Source organism: Hyaena hyaena, unplaced genomic scaffold (genome assembly GCF_003009895.1).
Source record: "Hyaena hyaena isolate Hyena2069 unplaced genomic scaffold, ASM300989v1 scaffold_529, whole genome shotgun sequence".
Lineage (NCBI taxonomy): Eukaryota > Metazoa > Chordata > Mammalia > Carnivora > Hyaenidae > Hyaena > Hyaena hyaena.
The window spans coordinates 498,796-515,914 of record NW_024081162.1 but is presented as its reverse complement, the minus strand read 5'-3'; the positions used below and the strand labels follow the sequence as shown (position 1 = coordinate 515,914).

The 17,119-nt window shown below is 35.6% G+C and overlaps 1 protein-coding gene across 1 annotated transcript in view; it reads left to right on the top strand.

Moving 5' to 3' along the window:
- ADGRV1 (adhesion G protein-coupled receptor V1) overlaps nt 1-17,119 on the top strand; it is a 500,208-nt gene that overhangs the window by 195,755 nt on the left and 287,334 nt on the right. Inside the window, exons 81-84 of the mRNA XM_039255493.1 lie at nt 4,161-4,345; nt 9,138-9,387; nt 9,911-10,050; nt 11,991-12,151. Of these exons, the coding sequence (XP_039111424.1) occupies nt 4,161-4,345; nt 9,138-9,387; nt 9,911-10,050; nt 11,991-12,151 (736 nt within the window). The remainder of the gene's footprint in view (nt 1-4,160; nt 4,346-9,137; nt 9,388-9,910; nt 10,051-11,990; nt 12,152-17,119) is intronic.

Sequence of the window (17,119 nt, the reverse complement as noted above, 5' to 3'; positions counted from 1 at the left end):
TTTTCGTAATTGTAAATAGAAATCTATACCTTGTTCAACAACAGGAAGACTCGATATAATGAAGACAACAGTTTTCTATAAATTAACCTATAAATGCAATATAATCCCTATCAAAATATCAGTTATTTTGTATTTTTTTAACCTGGACAGAATGATGTTATTGTTAACCTGTGGGAATATACATGTGGGAATGGGCAGAAATTTTATGTAAAAGAAGAAAAATGATAGGGACCTCACCACACCAGATATGAAAACTGTATTGTGCATTTATAGTGATTAAAACATGGTGACACTGGTGCAGGAATGAAACAGAATAGAAAGTTCAGAAATAAATGCAAGCACATATGAAAATTTCACACACGGTAAAAGTGACATTTCAGATTAACGAGTTAAGATTATTATCCCTTAAATATTATTGATCTAACCATTTGTAAGAAAAATAGAGCTGTATCTCTATCCTAAACACTATTCCAATCTCAGATCAGAGATTATAAAACTGACACCATGAAAATATTCATAGAAACATGGATGAATCATTTATAATAGGTAAGTTTGGAGTTAAACAAAATTTCTCTCTGCATGTACCACAAGGAAAGTGAGAAGACAACTAATGTTATATGCCAGTTATAGTTTAATAAAACTTGAATGGAGTCGGTGGAGTAAGAAAAAAGACAGCTAATGGATGTGGGAAACATTTGGGCAAATACATGTGTGATAGAATATTTATTTCAGCATTACTTATAATAATAAAAATTGGGAAAAAATAATAGCCATTAAGAGGAGCCTGGTGTATTCTTAACATGCAAAAAAAAAGGATATTTTAGACATTTATAATAATGCAAATAAGACAGTAATGAAACAGGCACTGAAAATGTATTAATCACAACAGTGAGGTTGAAGTTTTAGCATTAAAACACACGATGCCCTGTTACCTTTGAATTTCAGGTAAACAATGAATGTATTATTTAGTATATTACACATGACAGAATAAATATTTGCAACAGCATTTGGAATATACTTGTGCCAAACAATTATTCGCTGTTTATCTTATATTCAAATAGAGTCACCTATACTTTATCTGGCAAGCATTCATATGTCTCATAGGTACTTAATACTTATCTACCTCTAAGATATCCTGAAATTCAAGAGTATAAAATAGAACTTCCAAGTACTGGTTTGAACGTCATCCTATAAGGTCTTTTATTTTGAGTGAAATTGTTTCATATTTGTAAGTTTTATTTCCCCCTCAGATTTTAATTTATTTGAAATAGAATCTGCTCTTACACTATATACTTCTTTATATGAAGAACTCAGTAAATCTTAGATATTATTATTATACTCATTAGAAGTGATTACTTATTTATGTTCAGAAGAAACAAATACTGTGTCAAAAAGAGCAACAGCTTTAAATGATTCACTATTAAGATTTTCTGGATAAAATCCAGCTGTGGCTTTGGGCAATTTTTGCTAGTACCTAATAATTCTATCCCTTGATTTTCCTAGGCATGGTGCAGTGAAAATCATTTAAAATGCTGTTGGTTGCTTTAATAATACTATCAGTCTTTTAAGATCTCTGGATTTGATATGCAAATTTTTAATTTCTTTGGATTTTGGTTTCCAGGCTTTTGAAGCTTGTAAAGCATGAGTCACTCAGGAGGCGTTGCCTCTAGTTTTATATTCTGGAACAATTGAAAGAGCTCAGGAATAATTTGTTCTATAAGAGTTTGGTAGTCTCCCTCCCCCAACAGAGTTTTCCTTTTTTGTTTTCCCTCTTGACAGTTTTAAAACTTTTTCCCATGGTTGATTCAGGTTTTCTACATTTTTGGTAATTTGGGGATTCTTATCGTTGTTTCTATAAAATGACCTTATACAGCCAGCATATTTCATCATATACTTTTTAATATTATACATCTCCTTTTTCAACAATTATTTTTTACATTGGATTTATTTTATAATCATACTAACAGTAATTGAGACTTAGTTCTTTATTTTCTTGCCTGGCTTTGCATTTCATGCTTGCAATAATTTTGATCAACTTGACTGCTTACTGTATCAATCTGTGTTTTTACTTTCAGACAAGCAAGTGGGGGAATGTTTTGAGGCAGAGCAGGGAGGCTTTCACAAGTACCTTCTGGGCTTGATCATTCACCATCTCCATTCCCTCAGACAAGTTAGGGATGCTCTTTCTACCTCAGTTTCCCTATCTGGAAACAAAATAAAGTACCACTAGCACTTGTCTGACAAGATTGTTGTGAAAACTAGAGAAGTTAAGATAAACTTGCTGAGAACAGCACCCATACAAAGCCGGGATTATATAAATAGCCATTTTGTTTTTCTTATTGTGTGCTTACCAGAAGAGATTTTCTGTTTCCCTTGAATATGAATGGGAGGTTGGGTGGCTGTAGCATTCATGGATGCCAACCTTTAATTCTTAAAACTGCACATGTTGCTCTATTGACTTGTGGCATTTCATTTATAAAAAAAAAATCTGATGTCAAACTTCATTTTTGTTTCTCTTGGTAATTTTTCTTTTCTATCTAGTTTCTGGTAGGATTTTTTTTAACACTTGAAATAATATTTAACAATCACCCAGATGCATCTGTTGGTGTTTCTTTTTTTGAGTATAAAGCAAGCTTTGCATTTTTAGACATGACTATTTCTTTAGCTTATCAAGGAACTGTGGGGTTTTTATGTTTTTTATTTTTATTTTTTGCTTCTACCAGTTATTTTATATGCTTGTTGTAATCTTAAGAATTTGTTTTATTTCTCTGTTACAGTTTCTCTGAGTTCTGGAAGCATATCCTGAGCTTATTTTCCATTGTATTCAGTTTGATTGTTTCAGTAGTCAGTGGGCTGTTTGCTTTTCTTCATTGTAATTTTTGTTTGTTAAATATTTACTCCGTTTTGTTACCAGATAAATAAATTTACTTTGTATCTTTTATCATCTTTACTTTGCGCATTATTCTCTATTCTTCCTTACTATCTTTGAGATGGATATTCTTATAAACTTGGATCTTGAGTTCAGCTATTAGCTTGGCATTGAGTAAATTTCAAAGCTTTAAAGCTAATATGGGGAACATAGGCTACTTCATCATTGAGCTCAGCTGGTAGGAGCAACAGACAGATCATCTCAGTGTTGTCAAAAATTCATTAATAAAGGTATATGCAAGTTACAAAGAGACTGATCATGTATATTGACAGGTGAGGCACAGTGTATAAATCACAGAAAAAGTGATGACTAATCTGGATTTTGAAGAATTTACAGAGATTTTTCAGGTATATACGAATAGTGAAATAACAAATCAATAGCTTTACAATGTGGTCCCTGTCATTCTGGCAACGAAGAACAAAATAAATCATGAAAGATATTTTCTTCCTACTCTCCTTGTCCCTCAAACAACGAATAACCTACTTCTTTAAGCTAGCAAGCCTTATAGTTCCAGATACAGGCAAGAGTTCCAGGAAGTGCTGACCACTCTTGATTAGAAAAGGATATTTTTATTTGGTGTGTAAGAAATTCAGTGAGAGGCAGTGGCTTCTGTTCATTGAAAGCCAGGTAATCAAGAATAATCTCACTTTCTTATTGGCAAATATTCTTGTACTTATTTCCTCAGTTGTTGAACAAAAGAAAAATAATTCTTTGGGTAGATCTAAAAGTGAGATTAATTTTAATATTCATGTTAATTATTATAGTTAAGAATAAGTGATCCATGCAACCATCTATTAAATAAAAAACATGTGCTGATCATGACTTTTCTTTAGAAATGATTATGCTTTTAAAAGTGCAAGTGAATTTGAAATACATTTTTATACCAGTTTTTCTTAAATTCTTTGTAGGTTTTTCCTTATTTTGCTACTTAAAAATTTTTTTTAGTGTTTAGTTATTTTTGAGAGAGTGAAAGAGACAGAGAGCGAGTAGGGGAGGGGCAGAGATAGAGGAAGACTCAGAATCCGAAGCAGGCTCCAGGCTCTGAGCTATGGGGCTCAAACTCATGAACACAAGATCATGACCTGAGCTGTAGTGGGACACTTAACCGACTGAGCCACCCAGGCACTCCTGCTAGTTTTAGTAACTGTTAAAGAACATGTACTGTACCATACATATCATGTAAGCAGTGTATTTTTGAAGATATTTTTTCATACTGGAATTTTTTTTCTAGATAACTGTTGAAGGAAAAAGCCAAGCATTCAGTATTGAAAATCGAAACCTTTTTTATGAAATACTCTGTGCTCTTAGTAACCCAAAGCGCAAAGACACTAGGGGATTCAGTCACTTCATTGAAGTGACTGAGAATTTTGCTTTTTCTCTGGTCACTGATGTTACCTGTGGCTCTCCTGGTGAAAAGTAAGTATTCTTAAATTATACTTTATATGTATTCCTTCACAGTTTATAAAGTAATATGCATCTAAATTGACATCTAGATGTTGTAACTAAGGATTATATAGTCAGTACATTGTATCTAATGGGCAAATGAAGTAATTATTTGAAAAAAAACATAGTAACTACATCAAGAAAAATGAATGTGTACTGTCAACAATACATTCCTTTTGTTTTGAAGGGTCTTTTAAGAATTTTAAAAAATGGCTTATTGCTTGTGGTCTAATAGAAGATATATTCCGAACAGAAAAAGAAAGGTGATTCCAACTTTTAGACATGTTTTGATACACTGTTGAGGTGAAGTTATGGTCCAGTTTTATCCATTTGGAAGCAGCTTTTCTGTTGTTGAACTTTGGAGTAGTTGTTTCATGGGTTGAGTTTCATTTCAAAAGCAAGCAAGAGGAAAGGGAAAAAATAAAATGTGGCTCATGTTCACTATCAACTATATAATTAATTTTGTAACTATATGTTAATGTTCTTCAGAAGTCATGGTGTTTTAAACTACATTCAGAAGGTAAATTGGATCACTAGTACAAAGACTTATAAATGTTTTATTTCTACTTGATTTAATATAAAAGTGGCTGATAATAAAAGTTGTTTGAAAACTGAGATTTCCTTCCAGTTCTCACGGAGTAATATGGTCTATTTAAAAAGTAGTGACTGGTTGTTATTATACACAGGGGATGAATCACTGGAGTCTATTCCTTAAATCATTATTACACTATTTGGTAACTAACTTGGATGTAAATTTAAAAATAAATAAATAAATAAAAATTAAAAAATAAAATAAAAGAAGAAGTGTTATTGCCCTTACCTTTGATAGAAGAGAGCAGTTGTGGGAGTAGTGCAAATGGAAAATTAAGGTGGAAATAAAAAATAAATAAAAATAAAAGAAGCAGTGACTATTAATGAGACATCCCTGATTAAAAGTGTTTACTAAATCTTTGTAATGCATTCATCAGCATTTAAGTCACATTGAAATTCAGGAATATTTTGAAGACTGTACTTTAAAAATCTGGTATAATTTAAGTCAACTACTTAAAGCCCTTTATAAACTTTGACATATTAATTAAAATATAGGTTGAATGTGTAAAACTTTTAACTTTAGCTCTTAGATCCCTAGACATGAAGTTCAAAGAGATAGTCAATCCAGATATAAAAGATTACAAGAGAGATCAAGGAATAAAATAAGAAGAACTGATATTAACTAGTCCTAAACATTGTATCAGATTGAACAATATGAAGTTGCCTTTTCTGTAGGTAAAGAAAAGTATAATATATTGTAAATTTCATATGGTTCAACCTAATCCTTACTAAAAATTATATTTTGTTCTTACAAAAAATCATTGTAAACAGCTGGTTAAAGTTAGGGCTAGAGCTTTCATTATTCCCATTTACAGGTATAGAAATGGAGAGACCTTAACTCAGCTTATCAAGGGTCACACATTTAGCTGTGGTGAGATGTCAGTCCAGGCCTCCTTCACTCTACATCCCCTGCTGACCACCATGCCTTGTGGTCGAAAGAGACTGTAACCACTTACTTTGTAACAAAATCTCCACTACCATCCCGTGGCTATAAAGTGGCCCAGACTTTCATCCCAGGTTAGTGCTGAGGTATGACTGGAGGTCAGTGTTAAGGCACAAAACCAGCATCCTTTTATGCTGTACTCTTAACTCTGATGAGTGAGTCCTAGGATTGAGGTTTTCTTAATGGGGTTCATCAGCAAAGCTCTACATGCCTATTTAGGAGGCTCCTTCTCCAGTCTTCACCACTGGTCCTAAATGTCTTTCTGAGACCAATGATCAGTTCAGCTACTCCCTGCCTATTATACATGTCTCTAATGTCTTCAGAAACCTTTGAAATGGATCATTTCTTTACTTCATGTAAGTTTGCAGTAAAGCCTGTGTGTGTCTAACAAATATCCTTTATTGTTTTTCTCTTTTGTACTGTGTTCAGCTATGTTCAATGAAATCAAATAGTTTATAGCTTTATTATTCCCCATAGTGCCAATCCTTTCCTTTTGTTTTTCCATATATGTGCAAGATCACTATGATATTGAGGTTGTCTTAGATGTGAACCATCTACCCTGCTGTGAATGTTGGCCCCCATATTTGTGACCACAAAGGCCTAGTGGGAACTCAAAAAGTATAAGATACACAAAAGGAGTTACCTTTCTACCTTATTGCCTAATGTATTCCCAGGCCTGGAATGATATCTGTTATGTGGCAGATTCTCAGTGGTTACGGTCTAATGAGTGACTGAATAAACAAATGAATCAGTATGTTTTTTTGCCATGTGTTTCCTCTCCATAGACTTACCTTGCCTTCTGAGTTGTCTAGAAGGAAACAGCATGTGCAATAGCAGTCAGCCAAGAATATTGTGGTGTGTTTGGGGAGATCACCAACTTTTAAAGATCAAATATAGAATAAGATAGGGAGGATTCATGTGTGTTTGGAAGAATCAAACTCAGGATTTTAAAACCATCATGTCGAGGACAGTGTCAAAGGCTAAAGAATAGGATAAATTAAAAAAAAAACAAAACAAAGCAGGAAGACTACATAGGGGATAATTGTTCAGGTTAGATGAGGGCTGAAATTGAAGCAGCGACATGGAGAAGATGGTAGCTTGAAAACAGTATAGTGGTAAAATTACCATATAGGTGGACAAATTAAACTTCCAAAATAAGAGAGTAGTCAACACTAGATTTTTTGCTTGGAAAACTCTTAAGTTGTTGACCATTCTGACTTGTGTTATTTATACATTGTCTTAAACAGTGTTCAAGGGTAGCTACTGAGAGTGAAGGGTTTGGGAGTTGAGCAGGGATGTTGATAAGAATGATGGCATCTAGAACAAATACTTAGAAGCCAAGTAAAAACAATGTCAGTTGACATTGGGGGTCCAGCTGCAGTTGGTCACCGGACTTGTAGTGTTACCATTCTACATATTAATGTGGGGTTCTCTCCCTTTCACATCAACCAGGGTGTCAAGCAGATTGTGGGATTGATTGAAGTGTGTGTGTAGAAGAGTGTGGATATAGGAGGTTAAAGTGTCAGGGGGAGTGTAGCTATTTGCAAGAAAGATGGGCTAGGAATTTGGCACTCTGGTGTCAAAGCTGGGTAGAGCCACTGTGCATGCTAGTTATGTCTCAGTATGCCAAGGTGATGGCATCCAGGATGGTGCTGATGGGCTAAATCTCAGTAGATTGCAGGGAGAGTGGGCAGAAGGTATGCAGTCATGTGGCTGAGGTTCACTGGTCTCAGCCACATGGTACCGGGTCAAAGGCTGCAGCTTTTAGCTTAGAGTCACCAGTGAAGGTGTGGGAGGCTGGATGAGGAAATTAAGAGATGAGGTATTGGTGAGCTGTTGTGAAGGTGTGGGTGGTTTACACAGATTGAGATGTTTTAAGAGTCTTATACAACAGGGGTCTAAAGCCAGGGTGAATGACTGGATTAAAGATAGATATTTGAAGACACTGATTTAAATGTGGTAGTTAAAAGTATCAAATATTTTTTTAGAGAGAGGATATAACGAGAGCAAAAGTCATTCCCTCTTTCCTTTTCTTCCTTAGATCTTCCATTTAAAATACTCAGCTCCATATCTCAGGTTAGGGATTTTGACAAGGCATCGTTTAGACCCATGATTTAATTATACATATTCTCTGTTGTGGTCCATATAACCTTTAATATCTAATGCATAATTTTTACCCTAAAATCCTAATATTCTCCAAACTTTTTTAGGCAAGTTTCAGATCTGATTCACCTCTGTATCTCTTCATTGTTTATAAACATGGCAGGTCCAAGACAAAATTTAACAGATTCTTTGGGAGACTGGCTAAAAAAGATTGGAGGGGCCCTGAGTGGCTCAATCAGTAAAAAATCTGACACTTGGATTTCATCTCAAGTCATAATCTCATGGTTCATGATATTGAGACCTGCATCTGGCTCTATGCTGTCGGCATGAAGAGAGAGCTTGGGATTCTCTCTCTCTCTTTATCTCTGCCCTTCCCCTCCTCATGCTCTCTCACAATAAATAAATAAACTTAAAAAAAAAAAAAAAAGATTTGTAGAACTCCTAGCCTCCTTTCCAGGCAAGGATTCTCATTTAGTAAGTCTGGGATGTGATTTAGAAATCTGTATCTTTAAACATGCTTCTAAGTGATTTCAACACACACTGAGGTTTGGAAGCACTTTCACTAAGCCCATCTTATGCCTAGGGTGTTTAAAACAGAGTTGTTGAATGGGTAAAGATCCCAGCTCTAAGCGGTTTCTCATACCAGTCACATGGTTGGATTTGAAATGCTCTGATGGAGTAGAAGGAGATGAGGTAAACTCTTGGTGAAACCATGGGTCTGGGTGTATAAGGTTTACGGTATTCTTAAATAAAGCAGAGGTTTCAGTTTAATGGTACACCCTTTCCTCAGCTTGTTCCACCAGTGCTGATGTGACTAACACAAAAAAGTACATTTTATCACCACAGATTGTATCTGATATCCGTGAAACAGCTTCCAGCTTTCTAAAACCCATGTTTTAGTTTACAAGGGAATCAGGCAAAAGGATGCAGAAAGTTCTGTGCAAAAAAAATCCTGACAGTTAACTATAAAAGAACTGAAAGCACATTGTCTTTACTGCTTCTGAGTTGACAATGTTATGGTGGTGCATAAGGAATAGAGCCCCTGTGTAATGCATTTTAACAGATCTAAGTGCATGTGCATATGTAAATGCATGCTATTTTCGCACAGCCTTTGCTTCTCTGTTACAGAAGCAAGACCATCCTTGACAGTTGCCCATATTTGTCCATACTGGCTCTTCACTGGTATCCTCAACAAATCAATGGGCACAAGTTTGAAGGAAAAGAAGGTGATTATATTCGAGTTCCAGAGAGGTTATTGGAGGTTCCAGATGTAGAAATAATGGCTGGAAAAAGTACATGTGAATTAGTCCAGTTTACAGAGTATAGCAGCCAGCAGTGGTTTATAACTGGAAACAATCTTCCTGCCCTGAAAAATAAGGTAAGCTATGACTTAAAGAATTCTGTGGTTGGAATCTGATTTTTCCTTAGCAGACATACTCCTCAGAATGCATTTGCTTGATCAGATTTGTGGCAAGGACTGCACATGGTGAGCTAATTATGAAACATGTCCCATCTTCATGAACTATTTGTAGAATGTGTAGTCTCAAATATAGTTGGAAATAGTTCCTTCATGTTTTCTTGAGTAAAATATATATAGAGGGGAAAAGTGAAAAATGTAGCCTTCACTAATAATATATCATATGCTATTCCCTGCTCATGATGAAGCCAGACAGTTAAAGCAAGTTTTGTCAGCAGAAGACTGCTCAGTAACTAAAGGGAAGGTAGAATGTTTGCAATGAAAAACCAGTCAGATTCTCTGCATCCATAAGTAAGCTAATTATTTAAGTAGTTGCAATAAGCAAGTGACCTAGTGACTAGGAAAATGAATCAAAGTTCACAATTCAGTCTTGCCATTAATTTTAAAGCACCATTCATTTTTCTGTCTTTTTTTGGCACGACAGGTACTATCTTTGAGTGTGAAAGGTCAGAGTTCACAACCCCTGACTGACAACAATGAGGTTCTCTACAGGATTTATGCTGCTGAGCCTAGGATTATTCCCCAGACATCTCTATGTCTCCTTTGGAATCAGGCCACTGCAAGGTACTTAATAATTCTTTAAAATAAAAATTCAGTCCTTCCCCATTCTACCACCATTGATTCCAATTTTTGTGTTGAACATATAGGGTAGCCTCAAGTGAGACTTTAGAGTCAAGAAAATCCCTGCAGTAAAAATGACAAAGCAGTGTTGGAAATGGTCTAGCATTGTACAGGTAGCAAGTGTAGCCCAACAATTTAAATATGTGTTTAACATATTACTTCTTTATTGTAATCGCTTTCACTGGACCTAGTGTGAGTTCTACCCAATTCCATAACCTTCCTTTGTTTATTGGTTAACTTACTGGACAGGAAAGGAAATTCTCTTTGCTCCTTCCACCTGGCTTATAGTTCTGAATCTGATGCTCTGTGTTTAGAGGAATTTATAATTCTAGTGCACTTGTAGCTAGGAGTACATCTTAGAATTAATCCATGCACTGGAATGAGAAGAAGAGAATAGTTCTTCTATTGAATCTCCTTGGCCTAAGGCCTCAAGTTTCTGAGCAGTTCTAATGCTTGAAGCTCAATCAGTGCTTAGGGTGAGGAATGACTGGCCCAGAGGATTTAGTCACTAGGTTCTATTTCTTTCTTTCTTTTTTTTTTTTTAATATTTTTAATTTATTTCTAGGAGAGAGAGAGACAGCGTGAGCAGGGGAGGGTCAGAGAGAGAGGGAGATACAGACTCTGAAATAGGCTCCAGGCTCTGAGCTGGCAGTCAGCACAGAGCCCGACGCGGGGCTCGAACCCACGAACCGCGAGATCATGACCTAAGCGAAAGTCAGACGCTTAACCGACTAAGCCACCCAGGCGCCCCGGTTCTATTTATTTCTGACTTTCAGCTGCACAACTAAAATTCTAAATACATTTAACAGCTTTGTTGGGTAGCTAACCATCCTCCAAACAGCAAAATTCTGGTTAGTCTTTTTTTGTGTAAAAATATTTTCAGTTGAAATTTCAAATGCCTGGTGACAGATAGTATGCCATCCTTGATATATAACTAATAATGAATGCTTCAAACTTGATTCTGCTGAGGGGCTGAGAATTTTTATGTCCTTAGAAAAGTAAAGGATTCAAGAGGCACTAAAAAGGGAGCAGACTCAACCACAAGTCACTGAGGAATGCTTACAAGGTTTACACTTGATGCTGTATTGGCTGTAATCATTACAAAGCTTTTATGTTAATAGCCAGATATTATAGCAGGAAACATTTGAATGAACCCTGGAAAACATTTGTGAACTATAACTGACTTCAAAATTATATAAAAATGAAGAAAAAAACTTAGAAAATCTTTTAAGTAACTTATGTGGTTCAAAAGAATTGGAACACCAGAGTGGCTCAGTAGGTTAAGCGTTTGACTCTTCGTTTTGGCTCATGTCATGATCTCACAGTTTTTGATTTCGAGCCCTGTGTTGGGCTACGAGCTAAAAGTGAGGAGTCTTCTTGGGATTCTCTCCACCTCTCTCTCTACCCCTCCCCTGCTTGAATGTGTACACGTGCTTGTGCGCACGCTCTCTCTTTCTCTCTCTCAAAAATAAATAAGCCAAAAAACAAAACAAAACAATGAATTGTTTGAAGAAGGGTGAAGAGTACACCTCTAGTGGCTCTGTCCATCTTTTTGGTATTTTTGAATGCTAGGGAAGAATGTACTTGTACCGGGGTGTGTATGCTTTAGATTAGGTGCTATTGCTGGTCTATTGAGAGGGTCCACTGCTTTGGTATCAGAAATGCTTTTACAGGTTTGGTTACTATTTAGGCTGCTTCTTGTGGGATCTTTTGTGTCATGTCTTAGACAAGATATTCCCTCCAGTGTTTTTTTCTTGAAAATTGGACTGCTTACTGTTTGAGTAAAGAACACTTAAATTCAATAAGTTGTTTTTACTTAAAGCCATCTCAATACCCTACATGTTGATAAAAGAGCAATAGTGACCATTGTGTTTTTGTCCTAGCTGGTTGTCTGACAGTCAGTTTTGCAAAGTGGTTGAGGACACTTCAGACTATGTGGAATGTGCCTGTTCATACATGTCTGTGCACGCGGTCTACGCCCAGACTGACAACTTGTCTTCATACAATGAAGCTTTTTTCTCTTCTGGATTTATGTGTATCTCAGGTCAGTTGTGGTATTTTAGAGTCAATAATTTTGAATATTTATAAGAATGAAAGTCTGTTTTCCCATATTTACAAGTTGGAAACATACTGTAATTCATCAGTACTAGGAGGAAATAAACTTTACCATTGTCGTATTCATTAATTCATACAGTGGGTATTTATGGAAGGCCAACTTGGTACTGACATAATAAAAAACAAAGATATAATAAAGGATATAATATAATTATGTAATATGATATTATAAAGAACAAGACAGTTCCAACTCATAAGGAGTATATAATATAGTGTGAGATAGAAACTAGATAGTAGGGAAGAATAGGTCACCTGGGTGACTCAGTCGGTTAAGCATCTGACTTCAGCTCAGGTCATGATCTCACAGTTTGTGAGTTCAGGCCCTGCATCAGGCTCTGTGCTGACAGCTTCGAATTCTGTGTCTGCCTTTCTCTCTGCCCCTCCCCCACTAATGTGCACTCTCTTGCTCTCTCTCTCAGAAGTAAACATTAAAAAAAAATAATATCTTTTATAAGGATAACATTTCTTGCTTGATAGATTCTTCTAGATCCACATAGTTCCTGAATCAGATGGAGACATCCTATTTTATTTCATTGCTAATATAGTTAACAAAATTTCATAGACAAAGTAAAGCCAAAAGGAAATGCAGCAAAATCTGATGTAACTTTATATATTTCCATAGGGACATAAATCCTTGTGCCATGACCTACAAGAATGCCTTGCTTGGTCTAAGTATTGAACATCAAAACAGAGTTTTAAAAACTAAGGAGAGAATATTATTTTGATTCTATAGAAGACTAGCAGCACAACAACATATTTCCTAGAATTGTTAATAAATATATATTTTTTGCAGTTCAGTCTAGAAAAGAGTACATAGGTTTGCTCATGTATTTGAGAGCCAACACCTGAATATCAGTATCTGCTTTTATTACTTTTGATGTAGAGTTATATTTGAAATTATTGGGGTTTCCCCCTCTGTCCATGACATTTTTTAATGTTTATTCATTCATTTATTTATCTTGAGAGAGGGTATACACGCATGCACGTACAAGCAACAAAGGGGCAGAGAGAAGTGAGGGAGAGAGAATCCCAAGCAGGCTCTGCATTGCCAGCACAGAGCCCGACGTGGGGTTAAGCTCACGAACCGTGAGATCATGACCTGAGCTGAAATCAAGAGTCAGACACTTGACCGACTGCGCTACCCAGGCACCCCTGTCCACAACATACTGTAATGTGTACAGCGCGTTCTGTAGAGCAGGGGACATAAAGTCCCGTGTTTGTATCTGTTCCACCTGTATAGGAGGAAGATTTCCATCTATCTCTCTGATGGTCCCCAGGAACTAGAGATGAGAATTTTATATATCTTACATACACATTTTATAATTTACGTCAGACCGTATCACAGATCCATCTAAATTTGGAATCAATCTGACCAACTCTTTTCATGAAATATGGGAACATACCATTACACAGGAAGTAATAAATCCTTTAAGCCAGGATGGATCACAGTGTATCTGTTTTAGCTCCATGTGTGGTTACTGCAGTACAGCAGAACATCGCCAATGATCAAAGTGTGTTAAATGGCCATGCAGGCCACAAAGTTTAGTAATCCTCAGCTGAGGAAGGTGAAAGATGAGGGTTTATATATACCTGTGGCTTTTAAATCTGTAGACCAGTTTACCAGATTCCAAGAAATTAAAGTTTATCTTTTGAAGCTAAAAAGATAGGACAAGCAGAGCCTAACTGTGCACTTGAGTGTAACACTATGAAAGTCACTTTCAAAGGTGACTTGGAAGAGACACAACTTAAAATAATGTTAGATAGTAATGTCATAACGCCATCATTTCAGAGTGTGATTATTAAGGAACCTAAGCATGGTTTGAGGTACATGGCACTATCTGGAGGATATCAGAGAAGCCTCCCCTGCTTCCTGTAACTCTGTTGATGTTGTAGTAGGATAGACTCTTGGATTGGAATCATTCTGATTTTAACTTTAAATACAGTTCCTGTGGCCTTGGGATCTTAACAAGACCTGGAACATTCCATAATCCATTTCAGTTTTAATATCAGTATGTGAACTAGGTCTTATATGATGTACTTGCTGTTAAGTCTCCTATGTTTGGAGGGCTTTTAAGTTGACATTAAAGATGAACTACAGACTTCACGTTTATATCATTGTTCTTTTTTTGTTGTTGTTCTCTTATGGTGGAGAAATCACTTAACACTCTAGTCAAACTAAAGGTTTCCCTTTTACATGGCTAATGGTTTTATTTACTGTACAGATTACTAAGTGTATACGTGTCAACACAATGTCAATTTTTCAGTTAAGTAACAAAATTATTGTCTATAAATTGATAAATAATAAGGCTTACAGGATAAAAGTCAGTACAATCGAAAGTCCTTTGAAGTATGCTTTTTCTTTTGTCCAGTAAACAGTAAGACTGTTCTAGTTATGACTTTTATGTTTTACAAGCTGAGATTTTGATGGTTTTTCCAGAAAAAAAATACTGTTACCAGATGCCACCCATTCATTTCAAAATATTTTTTAAAGTTACAGATATTCTAAAATTTTGTGTAACATTCTTCCAAAATATCAAGTTTATATTCACTATAATCAGTGTCCTAAAATAGCCTGTATGGTTATGGAGGAAGGTATATCAAAACAGCTTCATTTTAACTATCAAATGGAGGAGTTATTAACATGAAGAATAGAAAACAAGGCATACGAATTTTTAAAAAGTCATTTGAAGAGAAAACTGCAGATAGTAAGTGAGAGAGCTTAATTTTAATTCTGATATGGCCTAAAAATATCGGATTTCTCTAGACATACAGGTATATTGTATTTAGGATGAAGTTGGCTGTAGTTAACAGAAGACAACTCAAATTTCTTATATAAATAAACTGAGTTCAGGGTTGATTAATTCAGTACCTCTGGTGTCATCAGGGGTGACCCCCTTCTCAGTTTTCTGTATTGCTCTCCTCAAAGATTTTGTTTTCTCAGCCTTCCCCCACATGGCCATGAGCTGGCCACGGCTCTCAGCATCGCACAAGTGTCTAGGCTTGCCAAAGGAAAAGCACTTATTTGGATCATGTTTTAAGAGCAATGAAAACTTTCCTGAAAACTACCCAGAATGTTTTCTTGCACACCTCTTTGCCCAGAATTGTGGTCTTGGACCTTTCAGAAACCAGTCTGTGTCTGGGAGAAGATACGAAAGAAATACTGAGATAAGGGTGGTAGAGCAGCAAGTAACTACCTTTTTCAACATTGTGTCTTCATTGCCCAACACAGCCCCTGATGCGTAGTAGTTTCTCGATAGTTGTTAAATTACTAAATAAATGAATATACATTGTTGGTCTGACATCCTCCAACAATTATACGTTCTTGTGACTATGTAAGTTTACATCCTACTTTGGGACTTCCAAGTCCCAAACCATCTCATTTTAGCCATTTTTAATAAAAATTCTTCCGAAATATGGCATATTCTTTTTTTGCTTTGCTCAGGATAAGGCAGTTAAACACAGCTCTCTCCAGTATATCTTGCTGTGATGATCAAAATGTTCTGCACTGTCCAGTATGGTAGCCACTAGTCACATCTGCTATTGAGCCTTCAAAATATGACTGGAACAAGTGAAGAACTGAATTTTTCATTGTATTTAATTTTAACTAATTAAAATGTAGATAAACATGTGGTTATTGAACCTCTCAGGTTCAATCTGCTGATTTTCTTAGAGGCTAGTCTCCTGGCACCCTCATCCCTCTGGAAGAAATCCTCTCCCCAAATACATAGACTTTGTGTTCTCTAAGGTGTTCATTTTGACTTTTGTTCAACAGACAAAACTTTTCAGGCCTGACAGTTTTGTTTTCCTGCCTTTAGCTTATTAGTAGCAGTAACCAAGAGACACCGTGCTGAGAGGAAAGGTACAGAAATGTGGGAATCAATAGAGATGAGCAACAAGAAGTAAAAAAAGGAACAGTAACAGCTAGCATTAGGTGGGGAAATAGAAAAAAAAAAATGAAGGTAACAACCTAATAACTGATTTAATAATGTGTAGTGAACATGCGGTTTTGTGAAATTTATCTGTAGAGAAGACAGAGACAGATACATAGGTAGATACAAAAGTTACGAACATTTTAAAGAAATTTCATGGCAAAAAACACGGGTATTTAGGTTGTGAAGGGATAAACTAGTAACTTGGAAAGTATATTCTCTTTTTAAGGGGTGTCAAATGATAGATATATTTACTGGGTATGCATATTCATATACCAACATTATGTATGTTTATACACATAACAAACATTTTGATATTTTGTAGCTCAACAAGATATTTGGTCCAGTTTGATGATAGCAAAAGAATCTAGTCATTCTTTAGAGTTTTTCTTATCTAAATCAAAGATTATCAGTGTTCCTTTGTTAAGGGTAACTTATCTTTCCCTTCACTTTCTAATAATGTAGAAAAGTCATTTCTGTTAGGAAACTAATTAAGTGCTTTTTTCCAACTGAGTCTGTAACCTACAATGTGCTAGGAAAAAAAGCAAAGGAAAATTACCCAGTTAGCTGCTTGCTATTTCTACATAATGGCCAAGGAGTCAATTTTTAAAAAACCGCTTAGGGTATACTTTTAGGTAATACCTGGAATTGTTATACTTTATTTAAAAAAAAATTCTATTTATAGTTATAACACTTAATACCCTATGATTTACATGTTTATATTAAAGGAATTTAAACCAAACATTGTTACAATTAAAAAACCTGACTTGTTAATTTAAATCATGTATGCTAAATGCAACTATTCGATATCCAATAAGAAAATAAAAGTTAAGTACTTTATATATAGTGCTTCAGGGACTTGGAAACTGAAGCATGCATGTCTTTAAATATAAGATAGTCACCATCTTTCCCAAGGCCTGTCAAGACTGGGGAACAGCCTGCTTGAGGCTTTTTAGCACCATTCTTCT